This window comes from Camellia sinensis, chromosome 9 (genome assembly GCF_055761805.1).
Source record: "Camellia sinensis isolate YWXY chromosome 9, ASM5576180v1, whole genome shotgun sequence".
Taxonomy (NCBI): Eukaryota; Viridiplantae; Streptophyta; class Magnoliopsida; order Ericales; family Theaceae; genus Camellia; species Camellia sinensis.
Genome location: NC_138969.1, coordinates 35,843,697 through 35,857,699, shown reverse-complemented (window position 1 = coordinate 35,857,699; position 14,003 = coordinate 35,843,697). Strand labels below are relative to the sequence as shown.

Here is a 14,003-nt window from a genome sequence, read left to right as displayed (position 1 = left end):
AGAAAAAGAGAGAGAAAGAAACCAGGTCAGCCATGGTGAGAAAGAAATGGTGATGGTGTCTGTGAATCTGTGATGAGAGACAAGAAGAGAGAGAGAGAAAAGGATCCCCATTGACCCAGATGTTGCTATCTCTTACATTGTAAGGCTTATTGTTGTTGAATTTTGAATTCACCTTGCCTTATATGAAACATGTAGAGTGACTATAATCTACTTCTCTCTCTCACTCTGTTTTTGCTCTTACTTCTGTGATTTTAATTTTTTTTTTTGTAAAATCGTTTGTATATTTGTTTGTTTTGATTTATAAATATATATATATATATATCATCTCAATGTTTTGTCTAGATCTATAAGGAAAAGAAAGAAAGAAAGAAAGGAAGATGAAAAAAAAGGAAGGGGTGGTGCGGCGGGGGGAGGACCGCCGGAAGAGGAGAACGACTGGGGAAGGGTCGTCGGAGGGATTGAGAGTCGTCAGATCTGGTGGGGAAGGTGGCCAACGATGGGCTTTTGTTTTGGTTATTTTCAATTTCTTGAATCTGAAAACCCAGCCATGACAAAGATTGGCCAAAGATTTGGGGATAATTTGTATATTTGTATATTCATTTGTATATTTGGCCAAATTTCTTGAATCTAAATCTGGTTTCTTTCTTGAATTTTTTTTGTATATGAATCTGAATCTGAGGGGGGATATACAAACAATTTGGGGATATAGAAACAAACATCACAGCCATGGCACCATCACCATTTCTTGAACGCCATGGCTGACCTGGTTTGTTTTTTTTTTTTTTTTCAAATTATCACCAAAACGTCGTCGTTTTGGTGAGGCTAAATCTCAGCCCTCAGATGAGTCACTTTAGGAGATCACTCTAGAGAATACACTCTAGAGGATCCTAACGCGTAGATTTTTGGGCAAATAAAATGTTAATTAGATTTATAAACCGAGTGCCTAAAAAAGGATGATATTTTAGGAGATAAAGTGGAATTAATCCTAGTCTTAAACCATGGTTAGGGCAGGACTTGACCCATCACATGCTGGGTGGGCCCAATACACCTCATCACATGCTGGGTAGGCCCAAGACACCTCCGGTATCCACTGACCCCGTTTTCATCCTAGGTCCAATTAACAGACTAAAAATAGAAAAAAAAATACAGATAGTCCAACACCCAATTTTGGTGATTATGGTTGTTGACTGTTAGATGCTCAAAGCTCACTTGAATCTACTCACAAGTCAAACGATCTGAACCGTAGACGACCAACAGACAAAGACAATTTGGTACAACAAAGTTTAATGGTTGTAACAAACCCCTCTATTAATCTCCAATCATATTCCACAAATTAACTTTGAAATTTTCCACATAATCACTAAAACATCCCCCAAAATATATGATCTATGGACCTTTGAAATTGAAACGTCAATTGGCCCGTACACAGCACAAAATATATTTTCTTTTACATATGCAAATATAATCATAACTTGTCTCCAGTTTTGAAAGAGGATTGGACCGGTGTTGTCTAGGTTTTGTTAGTCTTATTTTGATAATTTAAATTATTAATTTGTGAGCATTTAAGTGTAGATCATTTATGAAAAAATAAGATTGATTTGATAATTGTAGTCACACAATTTTATTATATTTATTTTTAAAATCATATTTGTCGTCCATTTTTTTAAAATCAAACATGACAAAATTATGTGGTTATGGTTATCAGATTAATCATTTTTTTTTCTCCATAAATGATCTATATAGAAGGACTTTTAAAATTAATGGTTGAAATCATTAAAGTGAAACCCAGGGTGAGCCACAAATCCAAACTCAAACCATTTATGGGATTGGAGACAATCTGGTCTCTTCAAATATAAATTTAGTAATAAAAATATATGTCAGTATAAAAGAATCCATTCACTGGTATTCTCATGTATTGATATTTTTATTAGAAGTAGATTCCATTGTGCAAACTTTTTGTTTTTTTAATATTGTTAGGTTGTGTTTAGATTATGAATTTAAAAAAGAAAAAAATATGAAAGAAATGTAAACGAAATATAAACTATTTTTTTCTCTATTTTTCTTCTGTTTTTAAGTTCCTATCCAAATTTATGATCTAGACACATGTACACATTTTAAATATTTTCTATAATTTAATTCTATGTAGTAGAACTATTTCATTTTCTTTGCAATACTTTAAAAATGAAGGGATTAGGAAAGTTGACTGGTAGGTTAAGTGTATTTCAAATTCATAAATTTTACTATTACATAACACACCAATTCGTAGCCAAATTTTGTCAAATTTGTCATCTTAACATTTTCCAATTTGTAATTCTCACTTCTACATTTTAAATATTTCTCTATAATTTAATTACACTCATTTCATTCTCTTTAGCAAAACTATTTCTATTTTTATTTTTTATTTTTAAATGAAGGGTTTAAGAGAGGTAGAGTTGACTGGTAGGCCAAGTGTATTTGAACCTTATATACAAACCAAGCTAGAAAGATGAAAGATCATTACTGGTCACTAAGTTGTAAAAATGGGTACCCAAAAATCCCAACTCACACTACTCCTTTTCTTGACCTTAGCTTCACTAACATGCCTCACTTCAAGCCTCCCCACTGAGTTCTCAATCCTAGGCAACACGGACGAGTTCATCGCCGAGGAGAGAGTCTCTGAGGTCTTCCATAAATGGAAGGAGAGCCATGGAAAGGTGTACAAGAATGCAGAGGAGGCCGAGAAGAGGCTCGAAAACTTTCGGAACAATCTGAAGTTTGTGATGGAGAGGAACAGCAAGAGGAAGTCGAGTTCGGATCAGTTGGTTGGGTTGAACAAGTTTGCTGATATGAGCAATGAAGAGTTTAGGAAGGTTTATTCGTCGAAGGTGAAGAAGCCGGTGGAAAAGAGGATGACGATGGAGAGAAGGAAGATGGAGGGGAAGAAGAAGATGACAGCCTGTGAAGGGCCGTCGTGGTTGGATTGGAGGAAGTTTGGGATTGTCACCGCGGTTAAGGACCAACTAGATTGCGGTAAGTTTTCTTTTAACAATTCTGCTACGAAACACATAAATTAAGTACAGAATGAAAGACGTAATACATATTAATAGATATAATGTGTGTATAATCAATAATGTTAGGGATTATATAAAAATATATCATGAAATTTATTATGAAAATTTTTCATTTTTTGATTAATATGTGATTAGTGTGTAGTGTTTTATTATATGAATAATTTAAAAATAAAGAATCTTTTATAATTATTTTTATGATATTTTTTTCATAATCTCTACCACTATTCGTATATAATATGTCATGGTATAATAAGCCCTTTAAGTGACTTGGTACCGCTCTCGTGGCCTGCCCAGGAATAGTGCAAATTATAATTTAATCTATTTCAGTGAAAATTTTTATTTATTTGTATACCTAGTGTGCTCAGTTCCTTAACGATTTCTATATTGTTAAATTTATTTCTTCCTATATATTTATTTATCAATAAATAGTACAGGAAACGAATTGACAAATGGTCAAATTAATTTGTCGATGCATTAATTAGTTTTTGGTAGGCCCTACACTGAGCAATGCAGTACTGGACGCGTCTTTGATTTCAGCATGATTACTCAATCCCAATAGGGAAGAATTGTTCATTTTGTTAAAGTTGAATCGATTTATATTAATTTGTATTGTTCTATTTATTAATTATGATTTAAATTTTAAAATCTACAATTCGTCTTTAAAATAGTTCCATTTTTTATAATCAATATATATATATTTTAATTTATAATGAAATATTAAAAGAAAAATGAATGTGAGAGAGATTTAATATGTGAAATTTATTATAAATTAATATTTATATATATATAAAATATTATGTAAAATTAGTGTTACATATATAAAAAAAAATATTATGTAAATTAGTGTTATATATTATTCAAAGACTTGATAATTTATTAAAATATTTTTCAATCCGTCAATCCGCTCAAAATCTCTCGAATCGCAATTTGCTAATCTGTCAATCCGCTAATCTGCCATTCGGTTTAGGAAAATTTATCCAAAACCCTTATATTGGACCCTTATTTGGTGAAAATGACAGGTTAATTTATTTTGCTTCACAAACCCTCTAAGGAGAAAACACATAATTGAGTAAGGATAAAGTAAAATATCTTCTATTTTTTTTGAACAATATTGTCTGAATAATATGTTACTATGAATTAGAGTAACATGTTACTGTCAAACAGAATAATTGTCAAACAGAATAATATGTTATTGTTACTGTTTATATCAATTTTGACGATAATAGATTTTTTTTTTTAAAAAAAATTCATAGTCAACATGGATCATATTTAATAGATCTTAATGAGAGAATTTTAAAAATATTAATTTTATTAAAAACTGACTTCTACATCAAAAGTTATATTATTTTAAAATTTAATATTTTGATAATAATGGTATGTGTTGAGTTTTTCAAGAAAACTTTTTATACTTGCCCATAATGCATTAAAATTTTATTATGAAGGAGATTTATACCAAATCTCTCCTTATTTATAATTTTACTCTCAAACTGACCGCACCACGCCCACCCTAGGAACACCATTGCTTTTAACAAATATTTATGCACAAATCTCCTCTATAATGATATGGTACGGCCGTGCGGGGTATCTTTTGAAATTGTAAGTAACAACATGTAATTTTGTTTAAAATGAAAGGATGACAATAAATTCTTTTAATTTGTAGAATGATATGGTGTGGGTATTTGTTAATTTGTATAACATCACTTCTTTTTTTCATTTTCTTGTTAAGTATTAATTTTGGTGATTTTTATAGGAAGTTGTTGGGCATTCTCTTCAACTGGAGCCATGGAAGGAATAAACACATTGGTGACTGGAGATCTGATTAGCCTTTCAGAACAAGAACTAGTGGATTGTGATACAACCAATGATGGTTGTGAAGGTGGATACATGGACTATGCTTTTGAATGGGTCATTAGCAATGGAGGGATTGATACAGAGGCTGATTATCCGTACACTGGCGAGGATGGTAACTGCAACACTACCAAGGTCCTCCATTCACCTATTATTCAACTAGAAAAAATATTTGAATAAATGGTTAGGATTTGAAATATACCCCTCAAATTTATTTTAGATGTGACCCATACCACATCAGCATGTTTAGTAGAACTTATGTAACTACTAATAATATATATACATATATATATATTTAAAATTTTAAAAATTTGTGTCAGAGTATTTAATATAATTTCTACTTACAATTTGAGACAAAAATAACTTACATAAATTGAATTATGTGAAGAAAAAAAAGAGATGATTTTAATTTTTTCTTTTTAATTATTAACTTTTAACTTGCAAAAAGATGTATCAAAATAGGATTATACCAAATTTAAATTTACATCATGCATTCAAATTACCACAAAAATAACTTCAAAATATTCTCTTTTTTTTTCTTTTTTTTTTTTGGGGGGGGGGGGGGGGGGGGTTGATCAAATTTTCACTTGAAATTGTCTATGCACATTTTACACTTCTGTCTAATCATCTTTGTTATGTTCATTTAGGAGAAAACATATTATGTTACAATTGATGGATATGAAGATGTAGAAGAAGATGAAACTGCTCTGTTTTGTGCTGTTCTTAAGCAACCTATCAGTGTTGGCATAGATGGTAGTGCCATAGATTTTCAACTTTATACTGGGGTAAGTCTACTCTAATTGTTGTTTCATTTCACAATCAAACTCATAAAAAGTCCCTACAATATATGATTTGTCGTCATTATGATATTTCAAGCTTTTCTTTTATTAATTTCAATTTTAGTAAGTTGGTTCAATTTCAGTAGATGTTTCATATTATTTTAATTTCTACAATTTTAATTTTGATTCTAAAGATTGTATGACCACTCATCATCTTTATCAATGTTGAAGGATAAAATCAACAAGATTGGAACCTTAAAAACTAAAATAGTAAGCAACACATTTTAGGAAAGGTTGGACTCCGTTCTTTGTCTGGATGAAAAAATGTTGTTTGAATTTGTAAGGTAGAAAACATCTTTCAAACTAAAATATTACTAATGTCACCTTACTATCACGACCACTTTTATCTCCACCACCATCACCATACCACCACTACTATTACGACCACTTTTACCTCTACCACCATCACCATACCACCACTACTATTATCATCATCATCACCACCACCGCATCTCACCACCTCTACCTTTATTCCACCACCCAAAGACAGGTCTACGGACAGAAAGAGACGATTATACCTCAAAAAATAAAAGAACTATTATATATTATATTAAAAATTTTAAAATAATTTAAAATTATAAAAATTCACGCTTTAAACCTACTTTCACATTCCCATATCAATAATCCTAGATTGGTCCATATCATTACCACCACTACTAAACATAACCAAAAAAAAAAAAAAAAAAAATTTCTCATAATTTTTTTTTGATTCTTTTATTTATTTATTTTGGGTCCAAATAAACGGAATTTGTTAAAATTTTTTGACTATCATTCCCACTTGAATCCACAAATCATGTGGCCACAAACCAACCACCCTAACAAAAACGACATGTAAAAACACAGGGAATCTACGATGGAGATTGCTCCGGTGATCCAAACGACATAGACCACGCTGTCCTGATCGTCGGCTATGGCTCCGACGGCGATGACCAGTACTGGATCATCAAAAATTCGTGGGGAACTACTTGGGGTATTAGTGGCTATGGTTACATCAAACGCAACACTTCCGATCCCTTCGGTGTCTGCGCAATCAACGCCATGGCTTCTTATCCAACCAAAGAGTCCTATGCCCCATCCCCGTTGAGTCCTCCTTCGCCGCCTTCACCGGCCACTCCGCCGCCGCCTCCTCCTCCTCCTCCTCCTCCTCCGCCGCCGTCTCCTTCGCCGAGTGAGTGCGGGGACTACTCGTATTGCCCTGCGACTCAGACATGTTGCTGTATATTTGAGATATTTGATGTGTGTTTCATCTATGGTTGCTGTGAGTACACGGATGCTGTGTGCTGTACTGGTACTGATTATTGCTGCCCTCATGATTATCCTATTTGTGATGTTGAAGAAGGGCTCTGCTTCCAGGTATCAAATTCTATCTATGCCTCAATTTTGCATATTCAAGCAATTTTTTTTCTTCATCTAATTTGATTTCAAATTTGATTAAAAAGCATGATTTTATATGGACTACTTCTAATACTTTCATCAATTTACATGATCATTTCACTTTTCGTCAATTTTGATGAAAAAAAAAAATTCTTCAATGCTTATCTTTTTAAATTTTTATCAAATTTAAATTTGAAGGGTGATAACTGATACGAACGAGCTTAACAGTTAACTATTTAAACTTTGGTTTAAAAACTTTAGCGAGTTTGTTCAGGTTGATTTGTTAACCTTTCAAGCCAATCTCAAATAATTTTTTTTGAACCGAGTTAAATAGTTTGGTATTTTTATATAGTTTTAGGTTTATTGAACTCAACTGAATGAGTAATTAACCGTTCAAAGTTGGTTTGTAAACTTTGACAAGCTTCGAAATGTGTTCAAGTTTAACTTGTTTACTAAATGAATTGAGCTCAAACGAGCTTTTAATGAGCCAATCATGAGTTGAGCTCGAGTTCTTTGGTTTGTTTATCACGCCTAAATTTGATGGAAACAATGACTCTACTTGATTTGACGAACATTTGATGAAAGAATTGTAGATGACTTATTAGCACTTTTTGATCAAACCTATATTTGATGAAAGAAAAGGTATGATTGGAGATTATCTAAGAAATTCATTACTTCCTTGAGTTGATTTTAATGAATAATCGTTTAGAAAACAATTTAGTGCACTAAGATATGATATATTGAGAACAAATTGTATGCAACTTTATCCTATTTCTCGTGTCGATGGCTCGAACCAGCACCACCAGAGACGTTTGGGAAAAAGCTATTTTAATAACATTATGACTTTTTACGAAAATATGTGCAAAAAAATAAAAAAAGTGATGTGACAACTTATAGTAACTTGTTAGCCTTTTGGCTAAAAGTGAAAGTTCCCAAACCAAGATAGTCTTTTTGTTTTTTGTTGTGGTATCTAGGACTACAAACAAGTTGATCTTTTGGGTGTTTGGGCTCGACTCGCAGAAAATTACGAATAGTGTTCAAGCTTATTAAAAATCATTCTAGCTCGACTTGTCTAGTATTTGAAAACTTGACCTTGGTTGATTGAAAATTAATCTGTCTCATCTAGAATCTGAAAACTCGATCTCAACTCGTCTAGTATTTGAAAACTTGAACTTAGTTTGAGTTAATTCGATTGCATAAACAAGTTGAGCTTGAGCTCTGTTCAAAAAATCAAATCTAAATTAATATGCACATTATTAATAAAAAGGGTTTATTACTCTTTATACCCTTAAATTATTGTTAAATTATCTATATAGTTCCTGAACTATCGATTTTGTCTACTAGGTCCCTAAAATATATAAATGAAAATCTACTTAGTCCCTAAACTATCGATTGAATTCATAAAGTTTCTAAAATATTTAATTCAAACTTATTTAGTCTCTAAATCCGTAAATATTATAAATTAGTAAAAGACCCTATCTAGTTAAAATTTTATTTCAAAAAAATTTTAAATTTTTATTCTATCTTTGAAAAGTGGGTATCAATACATATATTAAATTTCCTTTATAAAGATAAAGGTAATCATCTATAGTATTTTATTACTTATCTTTTACAATGGATACGTGCTTGCTTTTATCTAATATTATATGTTAGATTTTGTTTATAATTTCTAATTGATTGTTTTAAATTTTTCGCTAAGTTCTTTTTATTACTTATTAATGTATTATTTTGTTCTATTACTATTTGTAGAGAAGCGTTATTATGTAAATTATCTAATTCTATTTTTTCAGGATATCTACTATTCAAATAATTTATTAGCAAGATTGAAAAATCAGACTCTAATATTAATTTAAACACACAATGAAATAAAATACCTTTTAAAGACAAAATAAAAATTTAAAAGATTTTTCTATAATAAAATCTTAATTGGGGACAGTCTTTTACTAATTTATAATACGTATGACCATATATTTTATTTTTGTAATCCTGTAGGGACTAAATAGACTTTGATTTATATACTTAAGGGACCTAGGAGACACAATCGATAGTTCAGGGACTAAATAGACTTTAATTTATATACTTTAGGGACTAAATATATTCAATCGATAGTTTAGGGACTAAATAGACAATTTGACGATAGTTTTAGAGTAGAAAGCGTAATAAACTCATAAAATAAAATAAATCTCATATTATTAATAAATGATTATCAGTCAAATATGTAAATTGTACAAACATCAAACATAGATAAAAAAATGAAATGAATTAATAAAAAGTATAATTGATATATTATGAATAAAAATTAATTTATATATATTCTTATGTTTGCGAGCCTATTCAACATGAGTCTAGCTCGACTCAATTATTAAAAAGCCTAAAAAATTTGACTTGACTTTGTTCATTTAGTAAATAAGTCGAGAACTCAAACAAGTTTTAAAAGAGCTGAACTCGAGCTGTTTATAAACAACTTGATTTGTTGATATTTAAGCCTAATGTTTGTTCTAAATTATATGCCAATCACAGGTTACCAATTTTTGTTGTAATTTTTTTGGTTTTACAGAATGCTGGAGACTACGTAGGAGTAGCTGCAAAGAAGAGAAAGATGGCCAAGCATAAGTTCCCATGGACTAAATATGAAGAAACAGAGCAGAAGAACAAACCTCTGGAGTGGAAGAGGAACAGCTTTGCAGTGATGCGCTGAGAAGCAGGGGAGTTGATAATTCATCGCTTGTTCGATGTCTGAGGGTTTGTTGTCACCATTGATATATTGTTTTCCTCCTCGCAGGAACATTTATCATATTGTTTTGAGAACATATTTCATCATCGGCATTGAAGTTGTGTATTAAGCAAAATATAGAACCATAGACACCGGGGAAAATATATATTTTTTCTCTGGAATCTGTATTTTGTGACATTTTTTCATTGATGTTTGATGTTTTATTTGTTAAAGTTTATTTTCTGCATATTAGCTTAAAATTGTTGTCAAGGGCTTGTAATGATCATAAGGGCTAGTGGATTGGTCTATGAGAAACATGTTTTGTTGTTTAAACATTTCTGGTTTGAAGGTTGCGATATGAATAATACTTGGTTGAGTGTAGGATGCCTACTTGAGTCTGCCATTCTGTTTGGTTCTTGAGAAAAGCAGAGAAAGTGTGAAAAACTTGATAATTTGAAAACCTAGAAGAATGTTCAAGAAAAAGAAATCTCTTTATCTTTTGTACCCCTTTACCCATTTTGAACCAAAATTGGTGTTATACAAGTTGGGAAAATTATGTAATCGTTTTGAGGAAATTATATGTGGTGCCAATTTGTTTTTATTGGTTTTAACTGTGGGACATAGAACTTTTATGTTATTTTTGCAGAAAAGTTGGGAACTCAGAATTTCAAACATGAAAGTTACCCAGAAAGTGTGGATGGTGTAGATGCAAACTTGATGTATTATGGGCCACCACTAGAATAAATCTAGTACACATTTTGAATTCAGGATACTTTCTGAATTTGTAGTATTACTTTGTTTTTTGGGAGACAAGCGCAAGTGTCACAAGGTGAATGGTGCGGAGCATTGCTCCAAGACCACCCAATAACCTCTCCTACAAGTTGTTTGGGAACTATGATTGGTCCTAGTGCACAAGGCTCTTATTTACGGTCAAATCAGGAGAGGTAGTAGATAAGCCGTTGCTATAGAATACAAGAAGATGAGCAAAATTAAAGCACAACAAATACATAGGCATACAACGATTCACATGATTCAACTATAACCTTACTTTCACCACCCAAGAACAACAAAGAAGTGTCAATATGATTGTAGTGATTGCAATAAACCAACTCTCTATAATCCCATATATACAAGGATCTAAAGCTCATAAGATCATCATAACACTAAAACTCTTAAATAACCCTACATACACAAGGATCTAAAAGTAGGAGACCGGGTTAAAATATATTCAAATACAAACACTGGAGCAGGACTAGTGCCCGTTAATCGAAGATATATGAGGAAACCCCACATTTACCCATTAATTGGGGTAGTGTGGGTTGCCAACAGATAATTTTTATAATCCGAGTCAAATTTGAGACATATCCACAACAGGGGAGTCATACCTTCATGTTTTTGTTGCTGAGAAACTATGCATTAACATAAACAAAATTTCTTAGTTTTGTACATGGAAAATGTCTCGTAGCTCAAATTTTGTGGCTCAAAAGTGGCTCAAATGGCCAAAACGACGTCGTTTTGGCAATTTTTATGTTGTTCTGTACTCAAAACGACGTCGTTTTGGCCATTTGAGCCACTTTTGAGCCATAAAATTTGAGCTACGTAGCATTGTCGTTTGTTCATTAGGCATTTGCATAGTGAAAGTGAATTAGGGGGTCATGAATGACAGCTAGCTGAGTAGGATGCTCTTGGGAAGAATCCAAATTTGATTCATTGATATAGCTCAAAAGCTCTTGGGAAGAATCCAAATTCTATTTCATTGATAGAGCTCAAAAGATTCCACACTATCCCTAAATGTGATCACAGATGGTACATAGTGATAGTACTTATTGACCGACAGAGAGAGGATAGGGATGTTTGATCTATCATATAGCTATGCTCTCATATTTGTTTTCTTCTCTTTTGTGAGATGCAAATTAGAGAACAAAATTGAAGGATGCTTTTGTTGTGGGGAAAGTATAGTTTTCTTTTTCTGTTTTTTGTTAGCGATGTTTGGTAAATTATTTTTGAGATTTTTTTTTACATACAACTCATTTTTTAGGAAATACTGAAAATTGAGTTTCCAAACTCTTAATTGTTTTTGTTTTTAAAAACATAAAAACAAAAACAAAAACAAAGATTATAAAAATGATGCAAAATTGTTTTTGTTGTTGAATGTTGATCTTGTTGAGGCATGTATATTTTATCCCATAGTTTGTTTATTTTTATTTTTTTATTTTTTTTGAAAAAAAGGAAAGAAAGAAAGAAAGGAACAAGCCATGAAGGTTCATGGTAGTTTCTTTGAACACTATATAGAACAGAACTTGCCTAATTATGAATGTAGTGTTGAATGGATCCTCTTATCTCTAAACCCCATTATTATATGTTAGGGCTCAATAAAAATCAGAAGTACAAAAAAACCATGTTTAGTTTCTTTTGTGACTTAAATTTTTGGGCTCATCCAACATTTGCTCTTCCTGGCATTTCCACACTAATCTATGGAGAATGTGTTCTATTAAAAGAAGTGAATTTATATACTCTGATCTTTTGCTCTTCCTGGTATTTGTGAATCTCATTTTTCCATAGAGACAAACAATGCTCAAAGCTCAACTTCTTGCTGGCCTAGATGGTCCCTAGCTTAATTAGAATAGAGGGCAGTTGTTATCATTGAAAAAATTTCACAAATTGAAGGTTTCATTATGGTTGGCTTCTGTACCTAAAATTTGTATCAACAATGCTAGGTAGCTCAAAATTTTGTGGCTCAAATGGCTCAAATCTGTCAAAACGACGTCGTTTTGACAGATTTTGAGTGTAAAATGACGTCGTTTTGATAGATTTGAGCCATTTGAGCCACAAAATTTTGAGCTACCAAACATTTTCCAATTTGTATTCTTCTGGATTCGGTGCACTTTCAATCAAAGGATCATGGCTCGAAATTTGCACAATATTATACAATTAGAAGTGTATTGAGTATAGAGGAACAAAAATTTCATTACAGAAGATCTCTGGTATTTTTTGATGGTAGTTAATTGTGGTGGAATTTAAAAATGGTGAAACAATTGAATGAACAGTAGAATTTGAATTTGTAACTTCCTAGTAAGGTTCGTGGACATGAGTCACTGAGCTAACCCTTGTGGATGGATTAAAGACATGGATATTTTAGCCACAAAAGATAAAATAGGTTATTTTAGTCATGACAAACAAAACATCACATCCAACCTGTAAGAGGGGCTAATTTGAGCCCACTAAATTATTTAGGCCCAATAGCCCAAGATTAGTGGGCCCGAATTTATTGCAAGTCCAAGAATCGGTGGGCCCAGATTTATCGCCATCAAACGGATTGAATCGCTGTAAGCCTCGAAAGGGTTCGAGTCCACGAACTTAGAGACTTACTCGGGCCCGGACTCGAAAGGGTATTAAGCAAGCCTAGAGATTCGAGGCACCCAGACTCGAAAGGATTCGGACCCACGAATCTAGAGATCCGAAGTACTTGGCTTCGAACGGATTCAGACGCAATCTAGAAGTCGCTCCGTTAATGAGTCCCAGAACACTTGCGGGCTCGGAGCTTTCCGGGATCTACGCACCAGAACCATGGCCGTAATGGAGTTCGAACAAAGGACCCGATCCCGAGGACGGTGAGTGGAGATAAATTCCCTCTTCGGTTAAACTAGCCTATACCCGGGTCGAGGTGGCACGACCCCGGGGGGTCCATGAGACTCGGCAATATTTTGCGGCAGGACGTCCTCTGGGACTACCCCTGACCCTTTGGGATGATTGGGGATCATTGGTTAGGTGTGGCTAAGAAGAAGGGTTCGCCGAGGGACTGATCTCCTCTTCGGGGTTTTCTCATCCTCGGAGAAGTCACCTCCTCGGAGAGGTCACCTCCTCGGACAAGGTGGTTAGAGAGAATATCCCCCATGTGCCTTGCACATGGGCTCCATCCTACATCATGAGGTGCCTATAAATAGCACTCACCCATAGCTTTAGAGGGGATGAATTTTGGAGATTTTTTTAACTCTTGGGAAAGAACTAATTTCCCTTTCTCCATTATCAACCTTGAGAGTGAAAGTGGGAGATCCATGGGAGAGCCTTGCCATTATTCTATTCTCTAGCCATTTTGCCTTCTTCTTCACCCAATCTCTTATCTCCATCATCTCCTTTGTTGTTGTGTTCCTAAGTTGAGATTATTGAAGAATCTAAGCC

At 33.1% G+C, this 14,003-nt stretch overlaps 1 protein-coding gene across 1 annotated transcript; it reads left to right on the top strand.

Moving 5' to 3' along the window:
* Positions 1-2,275: 2,275 nt before the first annotated feature.
* LOC114306191 (cysteine proteinase COT44) lies at positions 2,276-10,159 on the top strand. Its single transcript, XM_028251382.2, has 5 exons — positions 2,276-3,009; positions 4,801-5,033; positions 5,546-5,683; positions 6,581-7,090; positions 9,669-10,159. The coding sequence occupies exons 1-5, from the start codon at positions 2,520-2,522 to the stop codon at positions 9,807-9,809; spliced, it is 1,512 nt and encodes a 503-aa protein (XP_028107183.2). The 5' UTR covers positions 2,276-2,519; the 3' UTR covers positions 9,810-10,159.
* Positions 10,160-14,003: the final 3,844 nt, after the last annotated feature.